At 43.5% G+C, this 13,979-nt stretch overlaps 1 protein-coding gene across 1 annotated transcript; it reads right to left on the reverse strand.

Annotated features, from left to right (window-relative positions):
• Window positions 1-4,943: 4,943 nt before the first annotated feature.
• On the reverse strand, window positions 4,944-5,594 carry LOC149770080 (protein CFDP2-like). The gene has a single exon (XM_089949427.1). It carries the CDS (start codon window positions 5,592-5,594, stop codon window positions 4,944-4,946), a length of 651 nt encoding a protein of 216 aa, XP_089805553.1.
• Between the last annotated feature and the right edge of the window lie 8,385 nt (window positions 5,595-13,979).

Genomic DNA, 13,979 nt, shown 5'->3' on the forward strand with positions numbered 1-13,979 from the left:
GGGGCGTGGGAGAAGGGGTCAACAAGGACGCTGAAATCTTGCTAGGAATGGGAGCTGCCGACGGTGTTTGAAAGATTTATCGTACCTACCCGTCCTCAGGCATTCATGTGACTGCGTCTGTCTTGACCGCTGGCGGGGGGGGGGTGATGGTGATGAACTTTTCATCAAGGCCTTAAAATCTTTCAGATTGGGCGGAGCTGTTTCGTCCGAAGTGTTCTGGTGAAAGAGTTGTAGCCGTCGCAAGAGTTGACCGTACTTTTGCGATTTTTCTGTTTCGGACAAATCGTTGCGATCCATCAACGTCTGCGATTCGTGTTGTAACTGAGACATCTCAGTCAAATGAAGATTTGGAGGCAAATGCGTAGTCCGTTATTCCTGCCAACGATGGTATTCCACCCATCGTTTGTAAGGCGCTAAAGACAGTTTTCGTGCTTCCGTTCTATTTCAACGTTCACGTTTGCGATTTTTGGACTACAGAGGTCCCTTTTATATTCTTGTTTATTTTTATCTTGCTCCCACGAGTCCTCCCGGCATTGTTCCCAATACTTCTTTTAGCAAGGGTCCTAACAGCAGAGGCAAATTTCCTCCTTGTTGTACCAACATCTTTTTCTTTTGACGAATAAGTCTTTTCTTTTGAACCATTTGGCGAAGAACGTGACAATGTTTGGCAAATAATTTGTTCTGGTGTTTAGACAAAGGTATTGTGCCTTTCAAGGCGTTCAAACAACATTCTCACACGGTATCGATCACATCTTTGGAGGCGGTTTCAATGAGGTTTTATAGCATATGTGAAGAAGCTTTGGATAGGACGGACAACATGTCCCCATGCTTGACTAAACGAGGAGACAGTCCTTTCCTTTTCTTTCCTTTGGGTTTAGAAGAGGGGTGGCTTCTGGGGGGGGGTAACATCTTTGGGTCTTCAGACGCACAAAAAACACTGATTCCCATTCTTTTCCTCATATCTTTTTATACTGGAACGCGTCGCCACTGATTGTCTTTACGTCGTATAAACTTGCTGACAGGCATCACGGGTCGTGGAGGAGTTCAAAACGGACTAAATCGGGACAGTTCTTGCTTTGACAAATCCAGTAATCTCTGTAAGATTCCCGATCTCTCTTGGACTTTGATTTTTAGGGCAGCTACTTTGTGAGCATCTGCTACTGCAGCTAAAGAGGAGGAGAGTGTCACCGTCCGAGAAGTCCTTGGAGACGCGGGTTTCCATTATTTCATCAAATGAGGAAGAGCGGCTGACATATTGGGTTTAGCTGGCATCACCAGGAACGGATAAATGGATGAAATTGGGGATACTGGAGAATCAGTACCCGTCGCTGCAGGTTGTTGTTTGCGAATGTAAAGTTGAGTCCTGGCCGAAGTGCCTCTCTTGTGGCTAGAAGCTGTTTTCTTGGGTCTTTTCTGTGGGGTTTTCTGGGTATTTTTCTGGAGGATTTTCTTTTTATGTGGCCGTTACCTGGTCATGATACCAATGCTCTTTTTCGTTTGGGTCGGTTTGGCTTGACTATTATCTTCTGGAGAACTTTGGGGGATTAGGATCCCATTTTAAGAGGGAACGAATGATGTAACCTCCTAGAGAACCGCTACCTCCAGGTTTCAAAATGATTTGCTTTTTGGTTTGAGTGTCGATGCGGCGATCGGCTAGTTGCGTCAAGGCTACTTTGTTTATCTCAAAAAAAGCGTTTGGTTTGATGTGTAATGTGAATGATGCCTTGCACTAACTGACGTGCTTTCAGCATAAACCATCGTGAGACTTCTTTGAGACTGGCTTCTAAGACACGAGCACGTATATTTTTATTTTTTTAGCTACTGATGTCGTACAAGGCACGAATCAATCTGACGGGAAGGTGTGACTAAAGGGAAAGAAATCTTGAGTGATATGAATGACACTGGCATTACGACGATGCCCTTTGCGCGTAAAATACAGTTTAATGTCTTCTTCGTCTTCTCCAAATATGTCATCGAAAATGACCGGATGGTTTTGACTGGGGTTAGACACGATCTCTTCGTCTTCACCAGGAATGCCTTCCACAAACAGGATGAAATCACCTTGACTGTGCTCCAGTTGCCACTCTTTGTGACACCATACGATCCGTTGAGGTGGACGATCGATCAAATAATGTTTATCTCCGATCAAACGTTTGACAAATTCGGTTTTACCTGAACCGGTAATTAACATGTTAAAGCGATGGCGAAGATATAAGTCCTCCCAAGTAGCACGATTTAAGTTTTCGTCGATGACTTTGAAATAGAAGGAAGCGGAAGCAGAGACAGTAGAGGTAGCCATAGTACAGGGAGTGCCATTTTTGAAACGAAGACAGACAAGACAACTGTTTTTATACTTTTTTCAAGACACATTTATCTCAAGTTAAAATGGAACAACGCGAAAGATTCTAATGGTAGTCTCTCGAGTCGAGGAAGACAAGTTGTGCGATCTCATTCAACGGTGGACGCGCATGTGGCTCCTGAGTTCAAATTCCGATGCACACAGGCGGTTGCAGGTGGGGCATGGAACACCGGTGGTTGGTGGTATTTGTGATACAGTTCTGTGACGTCTCTCCCGAGTTGCAGCAAGACGCTGGCGGCGGTCACCCTCAAAGGTGTAACAGGCTTTTCTGGTCAGAGCTCGCCAATGGCTTCTGTCTAAGGCAGCGAGTTCGAGCTGGCGGGGTTGGAGGTCTGTCCATTTGATGTTCATCTTGAGTTTGTCTTTGTACCTCTTATGAGGGCGGCCTTGGTTTCGGTTTCCCTGGGCTAGCTCGCAATAGAACAATTGCTTTGGGATTCTGCTTTGATCCATGCGGATGACATGGCCAGTTCAACGAAACTGGGCCTGGATTAGTTTGGCTTCGATGCTTGTTGTGTTGGCTCTGTCAAGGACTTCCTGGTTGGTGATTCGGTCCTGCCACTTGATCCGCATAATGGATCTCAGGGAGCGCTGGTGGAATTGTTCCAACTGACTGATATGTCTTCGGTAGAGTGTCCACGTTTCACAGCCATACAAGAGAGACGTGAGGACAACTGCATTGTACACTTTCATCTTTGTTGACAGGCGTATGTCCTTGTGCTGCAAAACCTTGGTTCGAAGTCGTCCGAGTGCTTGACTGGCGTTTTGGATCCTCGCAGTGATTTCTTTGTCCAGGGAGCCGTCACTAGATATTGTGCTGCCAAGGTATTTGAAACTGTCCACATTCTTCAGCTGCGTGTCGCCACTGGTGATACAGGGTTGTGAGGGGACAGTGGTTGGGGAGGGCTGGAAGAGGACTTCTGTCTTTCCTAGGCTGATTGTGAGTCCAAATAAGTTGGAGGCTTCAGAGAATCTGTCCATGATTGCCTGTAGGTGAGTCTCTTCATGGGCCATGAGGGCACAGTCATCTGCAAAGAGTGCTTCAATGATGAGTCTTTCTAGCGTCTTTGTTTTTGCAGCTAGGCGACGGAGATCAAACACTGATCCATCCAGGCGATACCTAATGTAGATGCCAATGTCAAGGTCACGGAAGGCATGGAACAGTACCTGTGCGAAGAAGAGGTTGAAGAGTATCGGAGCAAGTACACAGCCCTGTTTGACACCATTACATATTGGGAATTTCTCAGAGGGTTCACCGTCTGAGAGAATCTCTCCAGTCATGTCAACGTGGAGGAGCCGAATGAGGTTGGTAAACTTCTGAGGACAACCAAGCTTATTGAGTACTACCCACAGTGCGTCTCTGTTGACTGTATCAAAAGCCTTTGTCAGGTCCACGAAGACAGCATACAGATTCATGTTCTGCTCAAGGCACTTCTCTTGGACTTGTCTCACTGCGAAGATCACGTCAACGGTGCTGCGGTCTGGGCGAAAACCACACTGAGACTCGGGGAGGTTATCTTCTGACACTGCCGCAATAAGCTTGTTGAGGATGATGCGAGTAAGTATTTTGCCAGCTATGGACAGCAGGGAGATGCCTCTGGAGTTACTGCAGTCCACACGTGTGCCTTTAGTTTTATAGATGGTCATGATTGATGCGTCCCTGAGGTCGTTTGGCATCTCTTCTTCCGTCCAGATGCTGATTAGCACATCTTGGAATGCCTCCAGAGTCTGTTCACTGACAGCCTTGTACACCTCCGCTGGGATACCATCCTTTCCAGGTGCCCAGCCACAGTTAATTTGTTTAATGGCCCTCATCAACTCCTCCGTCGTTGGTGGAATATCCAGTTGGTCGTGCGTTGGCTGCTGGGGTATTTGGTCAAGAACAGATTGGCTGACCGATGAGGGCATGTTTAGGAGCTGACTAAAGTGTTCTTTCCATCTTTCCTTAATGCCATTCTTGTCCTTTATTAGTGTAATGCCATCTGCAGCGAGCAAAGGCGCAGAGCTGGACTTTGCGTGGCTGAATATTGACCTGATGGCGTTATAGAACTCTTTGGAGTTGTTAGTGTCAGCATAGCTTTGCACTTCATCAGCTTTCTTTTCCCACCAATGGTCATGCATCTTGCGGATTTCCCTCTGAGCCTCAGCTTGATAGAATTTGAAGCGGTCTTTTTCGTTGATGGAGTTTGTGTCATTCTGCCAGTCCATGAATGCTTTGTTCTTTCTGGCAAGCAGATCTTCAATGGCATCGTTGTTTTCGTCGAACCAGTCTTGATGAATTCGCTTCTTTGGGCCCAGGATCGCCATAGCTGTTTCTCTTATCGTGTCCCTGAGCTTGTTTCATTTTTCGGAGGCATTTCCACATATCGGTCCGTTTCTTGACAGCTTGTCATCAAGTCTCTTCTGGAAATTGAGCTTGGTGGAAGGCTGCTGCAGTTTGACAATGTTGAAGGCTGTGCGCACAAGTTTAGGACGTCTTAGGTGATGAGGGGCAATGTGCAGCTGTAGGGTAGTTCGGACAAGTCTGTGGTCTGTCCAGCATTCTGCTCCTCGCATGGCCTTGGTGATGAGGACATCCTTGGCATCACGCTGGCGGACTATTACATAGTCGATTAAGTGCCATTGGCGAGATCTGGGGTGCATCCAGGTGTTCTTGTGTTTTTTCGCCATTCTGAACATTGAGTTTGGGATTAGGAGGTTTAAATTCTGCGCATTTGCTGAGTAGGAGCAGGCCGTTGTTGTTCATTCTGCCGACACCGTGTTTGCCAAGCACACCTTTCCATCGACCATAATCACAGCTAACACGGGCGTTGAAGTCCCCCAGTAGTATGATCTTGTCGTCAGCTGGAACTGAGCTAAGTACAGAGCTGAGGTCGGTATAGAACTGCTCCATGGCTTCTGCTGAACTCGATAGGGTAGGTGCGTAGGTACTGATGATTGTTGCATGGCGTTTGTGGCTGATAGGTATTCGCAATTTCATTAGCCTCTCATTGATACCAACAGGTATTTCCCGAAGCTGCTTCAGAAGACATGATTTGATAGCCAGGCCGACTCCATGGATCCTGTCCTCATTTTGGGCTTTTCCTTTCCAGAAGAATGTGTAGCCGCTTGCTAGCTCAGTAAGAGAACCCTCCTCTGCGAACCTGGTTTCTGCAATGTCAATATTGTAGCGTGAAAGCTCCTTAGCAACTAGAGCTGTTCTCCTGTGTGGTCTTGCTACGTTCTCTTTGTCCATGAGAGTACGGATGTTCCATGCTCCAATAATAAGTTTTTGTCTTTGATTACTTCGACCGCGGATATGGATGATCTTGCCAGCCGCGGCATGCTGGCCAGATATTTTAGGGCAAGCTTTTTTTAGGCCACCTTTTCTAGGCCTCTCCCTATTCAGGGTGAGCAGCGCCGTCCTGAAAAGGTCTTCTCAGTCGCCCCTGGATGCTGCCGAACTGTTCTGCTGCCCTGGGTGCAGAGCAAAACGATCACTTGTCCAAAGGCCGCCTACGTGCAGGTCTCTGACTACAACTCCCAGTGGTCATCTCCACCTGTTGCGTCGCCAGTCGCCCATCGCCGTAGGACTTTGGTAGGTGCAGGTAAGGAAAAATGAGTGTGATGATAAGGATGAATGATAGGTGCACAACATAACCTGTGCGTGAAGGAGATTAAAGTGAAACAGCCTTTGCACAGAGACAGCCTCACTCTCTCGGCCTTGGTAGTTAGAACTCAGTGGTACGAAGATTAGTCACGGCTGGGGACTACTTCGGCTGCATTGGATGGCTATGACGTCTTCCGTGCCTTGTCATACCCTGCGCTCTCCACAAAACGTTTGCAGATTCGCCTTCGTGGCCGTTGGATCACTCAGTTGATCTCTTCCGCCCAGTCTGCCGAAACTGGCTTTGCATGCAAGGATAGGCAAGCTCCTAAGTCACCGAGTTTTTTTTTAGGCCCGTCGGCTACCCTTTACCTGGTTTAGCCGGCCAGTCGAAGCCGTTGCCCGTGGTGTGGCCGCTGCGCATGCTACAGCTACTTGGAGCCACAGGTGAGGGTTGAGCGCCTGGTGAGGACCAAAGATGGACAAGCTACTCCGAAGGAGCACGACGTGCCCATCCACCAGAGGTACTACCCCTCCCAGATCTCCCCGAACACCACCACGCGAAAGATAAAAGTATCTAAAAGCCAAAGGGTCAAGTACAACATTAAAATACACATCACAACGATCAAAGTGGAATATAAACAAGTCACTGTAAAACGTTTTTGGTAACAAAGGTGTCCTAGGGACAGTGTGTAATGTTCTTACAGTCTCTACATTGGGTACAGTCACACAGGTGTCCTCCCGGAGTGGCCTTTCCGGAATGTCCAGGACAGTCCTCTCCTGAAGGGGCCGGTTTTCCTTGGTGTCGGCTTCTTTCTCTGACACTGTCACTAACACGGGTTTAAAAGTTACATTTTTCACTGGACGTTTAAATTTAGGATCACAATTCTTGTGCCTAACTGGCCACTTCTTTGCTCCAAGCCTTGAAACCCCAACTTCTCCAGTCATGTACATCTGTCCAGTGAGGGTGCAAGTCACAAGCTACACACACATATCGTCGTGCACATCTTCAGTACTTTAAAGTTGACGAATCTTATTTTCCCGTAGAGGTCGAGAAGTATCCAGATGAAAGCGCAAGGCTTTTAACAGAAAGAGTCTCTCATGGACATTTAAAGGGACCACTTTCATGTTTTATTTGGTTGTAAGTAATGTTCGTAAAGAAACCAAAAGGAATCGGCTGGTAAACGAAATCCCAGAAAGGAAGTCATAAAGACACACACCACACGTCGACCTCAATTCAATGGACACAGTTCTTGTAATAAGTGTTGGTAATCCTCCACAGTTTGAATACTCATTGATTTCTTTCCACGGAATCGGTTGTATCACGAGTGATAAAGGTCGTGGCATGGTAGTCCGTTTTTGTACCGTCTTTTTCAGGAAGCAATAAGTGTACTTTCTGCTTAGATGTGATCGTACTCCAGTAGCGAATATAAATGGTTCAGTCACTAACATGCACATCACACGCCGTTCAGAAGTTTCCTCTTGAACTAAGCTTACATTGTGTAAAAGATTTTGGTAACCCTCTAACTCTTCCTCTGGAATTCGTTGCAGTATGTCTACCTCGTAGTAAAAAAAAAATCACTCACAACAATCCAATCCTTCTTTTCTGTGAGTAGTTGATCAATGTCTGACCACTGAAATATTTTCATCTGAATCAGTCCCATTATAGCATTCAGGTACCAGTGGTTTAAACATCGGTGACGTAACGGATGCAAATGTTTTTAGCGTAGAACTTGTATTTTGACCAACTCTCGGTCAATGTGTTTTCTCAACTCCACAGGTAAACCAATAATGTTCCCTTGTAAAGTATCCATGACAATGTCAGCCAGTGTTTATACCCACGTGGAGGGTCACTTCTGAATGCCCCTTAGTTTTATTCAAGTTTCCTTTTCTTTACTGGATGAATTTAACAAACAAAAGGGTACAGTTTCTTCTGAGGCACTTTCACCCTAGTCTATCCTTACACAAACAGTATTTGTTGATACATCTAAAGTATTTGTTGATACATCTAACATACGCTCACAAAAGGCTTCTCGTAAATGTGTGATGTCCACTGATTGATCCCGCACATACCATGGGAAATTTAAACAGTCTTTGTAATTCTGTTCCATCTCTTTGCCGTCTGGAATTTCACAATTTATTTGAATCTTGAAATATGTACATCAATATATATTAGGTAGTTGTTGAAAGTCCGACAATTTGAACACTTTCAAATGAATCAAGTCGCTTATGGCATTCAGATACCCTGGATAACTTAAAAGATGATGATTGTTATGATGCAGGCGTTTCTTGCGTTTCATTTGTATCTTGACCAATTCTCGGTAGATGCGTTATATCAACTCCACGGGCAAACCACGAATGTTCTCTTGTAAAGTATCCATCCACAGATTACTGAGGTCGTCCCACTAAAGGTAGGTAATGACAATCCGGAGAGCATCGACCATGTTCCAGGTAAGCGGAATCTTTTTGCTCCCGCTCGTGAAGTGACACACCACAACTGAAGCACTTTACTTTATCCCGTTCGCCCAAGTAGATAAACACGTCATACCGGTACCGTAGTGTGATGGGTGGTAAGGCCATAGAAATGTAAGGACAGTGCGGAGACCACTGAGTATGTTCCAGAATAGCTGAATCTTTATAGATACAACGATCCATTCGCAACTTCAGACCACAAGAGAGGGGTTAAGAGGAAATTGGTGATGAGGAAGAACTTGTGCCAGTGAAGAGATGGAAATTGAAAAATTGACAATTTGAGCCGATGCGTTGGCCCTGATGTGAAATTTCATACTAACTTCTACAAGAGAATATACCAGAACGAAAACGTAAGTGTCTCTTGGTCTTGATGTTTTATAATAAGGGCGGTGTGTTTTGTCTTTATTGACAGTGCATGAATATGTACTCTTTCAGCCCTCTATCCTTCTGCGTCATTTTTTAGTTAGAACTGAAATGGAAGGAATGTTTTCCTTCACGCGCACACTTTAAGTATGCAAGTGGGTAAAAAAATAGCCAGTCGTTTCAACCATCATTCCGTGTCTTGATTTTTTATAAAATATACACTGACATCATAGAATAACAGGTGAAATGGGTTTGGGGTGTCTGTGTCGGTGTGTGTGCTTGGCAGAGTTGGTCATTTAGCTGAGGGCTTAGGTGCTTTCAAAAAAAAATCTTCTTTACTCTATGTTGATCGTATATAATGGGTTGTTTTCTGTGTTGATAGTATATATAATGGGCTATTTCTTCACTCTGTGTTGATAGTATATATAATGGATTATTTCTTCCCTCTGTGTGGAAAGTATATGTTGTTTTTCTTTTTTCCTCTGTGTGGACAGTGTATATTGGGGGTGGGTCTTCCCTCTGTAAGGATATTATATTTTAGGTTTGTTTTTTCTTCTACCCTCTGTGTGGTGTGTGTGTGCGCGCGCTCACTCGTACGTTTGTGCGTGTGTGTGTTTGTGTGTACGCGTACGTTTGGTTTGTGTGTTCGTTTGTGTGTATGTGTGCGCACATACGTTTGATTGTGTGTATGTATTGGTCTGTGTTTGTCCCTAAAAACTCCCTTTATTCCTATCAAATTCATTTGACCTACCCACCTACCTACAGTAGCGCATATTCAGGTCAGCCACTTGCATTACTGTTGCCTTTATTCCCCTAGTGCCCAGCACAGTGACGTTATTGAAACTGGAAAGTTTGAGACTATAAATATAGACTTGGATTTCTCCACAGGTTGTAGCTATAAATAGATACAAGGGTTTTTAAACAGGAATGTAACACGAGTTGAGATTATAAATAGATAGTGGGGTTTTCCAAAGGAATTTCCCACAAGTCGTAGCTGAAAATAAATACAAGTTTTTCCAAAGGAATTTCCTACCAGTGGTGACTATAAACAGATGCTAGTTTTTTCCACGTTGTATCTTTGCCAGTGTAAGAGTTAGTCTATTTTGTGAGATTTTATCTCCTCGTCTTACATTTTAAGCTAACACATAACGAATATACAACCCAATATTACCATGTTCCATTCCCCTTGACGCCAAAGTGGACCATTCAATTTCCCCATGTAAATTCCCTTTGACGCCATAGTGGCCCACGACCTTTTCAATGACATGTTAAGAGAGTTGATTAAAGAAGAAAAGAAGGAGGAGGATGAAGAGGACATACAGAGGATGATAGAATGGAATAATAAAATCGAAAAGGAAGAAGAAAATGAAAGGAAGAAAGAAAGAGGAGAGAAGAAGAAAAAACAGGAGGAGGAAAAACATGAAAAAAGAAGACAACAGCGATTATAAAATTAATAAGATGGTGGAGTAAAAGAACAAACTAAAAGAAGAACACAAAAAACAAAGGCACTTTTCATGGCCACTCATATGCCTCAAAAAGATATGATTTCTTGCCTAAAAATGTTTTAGTCGATTTTATAGTTTAGGTATGATAAATTCATTAATTTATGTATATGGGATGTATATGTCTATGTCTATGTATGTCTCTACTGTATTTGTCTCTACCTAGAGTAGCGTATATTCAGGTCAAACCCTTGCCACAGTGTTACCAATGTCCAGTACCGTGACGTCACCTCACCTGTTCCATTCCTATTGTCCCTATACAACAACCCCAACTTTCCCTTGTCGCTATACAGGCACAATATTCCACATGTAAAATTCCCCTTGTCGCTAAACGTGCCCAGGGTGTGCTATAAAGTGTTGGCGATAAGCGTGCCCAAGGGGGATCTGTAATGCATTTTCCAGTTGTCGCTAAACAGCCCCGATATACTACTATCGGCGTCCCATGGGCATTCTTTTTTACTCTAAGTTCGCCTCACAAGGGGACAGTACAGCAAGACTCTCTCCGACAGCCTTGCCCCTCCACATAAATCCTTCTCTTCCAAATAGATATTTCCGTAATCTTGCTGATTGCCGACGATAAATTCACATACATCATATAATTTGGGTTGAACAGCATCTCCGATACGGTTTGGATGCCTCCACGCTTGCTAACATGGTATACGTCTTGGAGTATCCACTTATCAACGTTGTATGCATCTAGATCGTGGCTGAAAACAGGTCAAACCCTGGGATGAATAACCTGTATTTGTAGCCTAAGGCGGGTTCGACTGAATCTTTCACAATCTAAACCCGCATTACAAGCAGAAGAGAGCGACAATGACGTCACGTGCAGTGGTCGTGGTAAGGGCTTGAGACAGTTAAAGCTCATAATGTCAAATCCATGAGTTTATCTAAAACAAACACCTAACCTTATTTTTACTCGAGAGGAGTAGTCTGTCGACTTCTCTGAATAATACTTTTCTTACTTTTCTCTCTCTCTCTCTCTCTCTCTCTCTCTCTCTGCAAATCTCTGACCAGAACAGTAATCTGTTTTGACTCTTCCAACCTGTCTGTTTAAGAGCTGAATTAAAACTGTTAGAATCAGACACTAACCCTATATCTATATCTGCGTGTAAAATATGTCAAATAAAATGTTGCAATCAAGATGAAAAGATCACACAAATCCAGTGAGAAACGATTAGTAAGTAAGAAGCAACGACGTGTCGCCTCGCACACGAGATGAGGTGTTCGATCAAAGCCATGCAAGCGATTTCTAAGACATGAGCGAATCTGAATAAATACACTCCACGTATGCCCCAAGACCAAGAGAGCCTAAATCAAATAAAAAGTCGTTCGGTAACACCCGAAGTTTATTACCACATTCGAGAGACGCAAAATCACACTTCCAGAAAATTCAGAATGAAGGTTTACGTTTACATGGCGAAATTGAAAGTGTTTAAGTCTGAAGTACAGCTCGAGAAAGTAGAAGATTTTATCATCGATTTGTGGGATTCCTTGTTATCGACACCTAAAACAACAATGCCAAAGCAAATAAGACGATCGTTTGAGACTCTTCATTCATCACAACATATTAAAGTCGCCCGTCTGGACCGTGTTTAGCACCCAAGCAGAACTGACACAATCTAAACTTTAATATCGCCGATGTAAAAGCCACGTTTTACATAACCCACGTTCCTCCACCCCACCCTAATAGGAACGGACGCACAAAAGTGTTATTGATGGATGATATTCGCAGTACCAAAGTGACTTCTCCCAGGACCACGTGTGTTTAGCCCGAGACATCGTCGTGGGTCTAACCCGCGGTATACTGATGACAAAAACAAAACCGCAGGTTGGAAAAGAGCCCTGGGAAGTATTTGACAATCGGACAGATACCAATAGCGAAAATAAGCAGATCTCCTATTACAGCAGGCAGGCTTATCAAAATGCGAAGACTTCACGACATCTTGATTCCACACTACAGGCTAAAAGTGTATCCTCAAGTGCTTCGTAAACCTCTGGTGTTTCGAAGGCCCGGCTTCAAAGACGGAAAGTACATTCACGTGTATCATCATGAAGAACATTTCGATGCCATTACCAGTATCACCGGATTTCTCGGATACTCTTTTGTTTCAGAAACGTGACCAAGGGTTTTGCAGTCGAAACAAATACATTGATTGCGGAGAGAGATGCCAGAGTTGTTTCGCGTCTACACCTTGCATTCCCGAAAGAAAAGAAATCCATTACCCGTTTGGCAAGCGAAAGTTTGTTAGTCCTAAGTGTTATGAATAACATCGCATGACACAATGTCAACAGCAGAAAAGTGCTTGCCAATTATTACGATTGTGCTCCACCTGTGGACGTCTCATTCGCACCAACAACCCAAGGCACACGTTTGTCCAGGAAAGAAAAAAGATGAAGTTCTTGTGACCAAATCGTCGACTTTAAACATCGATGTAACATCAAAAAATACAAGCCTAAACAGGAGAAAGACTTGAAGTAGTTTTCATCTTTTTTGTATTCGAATGTATGCAAGTGACCGGCATTGACATCCCTAATTTCTGCGTCGCTCATCGGTGTCGTGAGAAGTGAATCTTTTTTCATTGTCCCCATTGTAGCAAAATTCCAGAAGGACGTTAAAATATCTTTCAATGACCCAGAACTCCTTATAATTATGCCAAATGGATATTAGACCTGTCGACGACACTTGAAGCAAAGAGGACATCTAACGTTACAGAGACTGCTATATTTTATGCTACGATAATGATTCACAGTTTCTCGGGGTACGTTGGAAATACTATTCAGAACAAGGCACCGAATGCCCAAAATTATCATGAACGGAGCCGATTCATATTTTAAAGGACTACTATAGTATAATACACACTATATATCAGAATGTTCATTTCTGGCAAAATAATTCAGAAATGTTCATTTAAGAGGCATATTTTAACTCACAGAGAAGAAAATGAAGATAATTTGTGCATTTATCTATGTTTTACTGAAAACACTCCAGAAATATTTGTTTAATTTCGGTGATAATAGGATTTCCGGAAGTGGCGTACTATCGGGAAGTCCCTCAAGTTCAGTGTATGTGGTGATGATGGCTGAATCTAGTGATGATTCTAGCGAATTTACGGCAAATTTGTCATCCTCATTTTCGTTGTGTGAGGAAGGTGAACTCCTAGAAGATGGCAACGTAATGAATCTTAAGAAGGGCACGAATTTGCGCGAATCTTGAATGTCTTCAAAGTAGATTTTCATGTGGGCTTGGTTCATCAGTAACTAATGGTGTTAAAAGTTAAACACTTAAGACTGAGACTGTGAGAGGGGTATAAATAAATGCTTTATTAACTTTATGACTCAAGTTTGTTCTTTTAAACGGTGAAGAAATCAGACCCCGAATGTACTTTGGGTGTGATTGTTTACTACCCTCCACAAATAGTAAAAGTGAAGAATTTTATTAAATAGAAAAAGTAATCATAGACCTGGCGTATCCAGATGTTTAGCAAGCATATATTTTCTCTGTGGGTCTTGGTGTATAATACTAGTGGCAGAGGAAGTATACAGATTGATGGGGAAACAAATCTTGAGAATAATACATCCCTGATTAAGTGTTCATTATTGTGGGTACAAAAGGTAGAACAAAAGTCTAACCATGCATCACATTTACATATATTTCATACTTTAACATGCAAGAACTTCTCATGCTTTTTACCCA

Source organism: Sinohyriopsis cumingii, unplaced genomic scaffold (genome assembly GCF_028554795.1).
Source record: "Sinohyriopsis cumingii isolate HCF-2022 unplaced genomic scaffold, ASM2855479v2 utg002719l, whole genome shotgun sequence".
In the NCBI taxonomy this organism is placed as follows: Eukaryota; Metazoa; Mollusca; class Bivalvia; order Unionida; family Unionidae; genus Sinohyriopsis; species Sinohyriopsis cumingii.

Bases quoted from the DNA above. Each gene is read 5' to 3' on its own strand.
- LOC149770080 (XM_089949427.1), bottom strand. From the start codon at position 5,594: ATGGACAAAGAGAACGTAGCAAGACCACACAGGAGAACAGCTCTAGTT.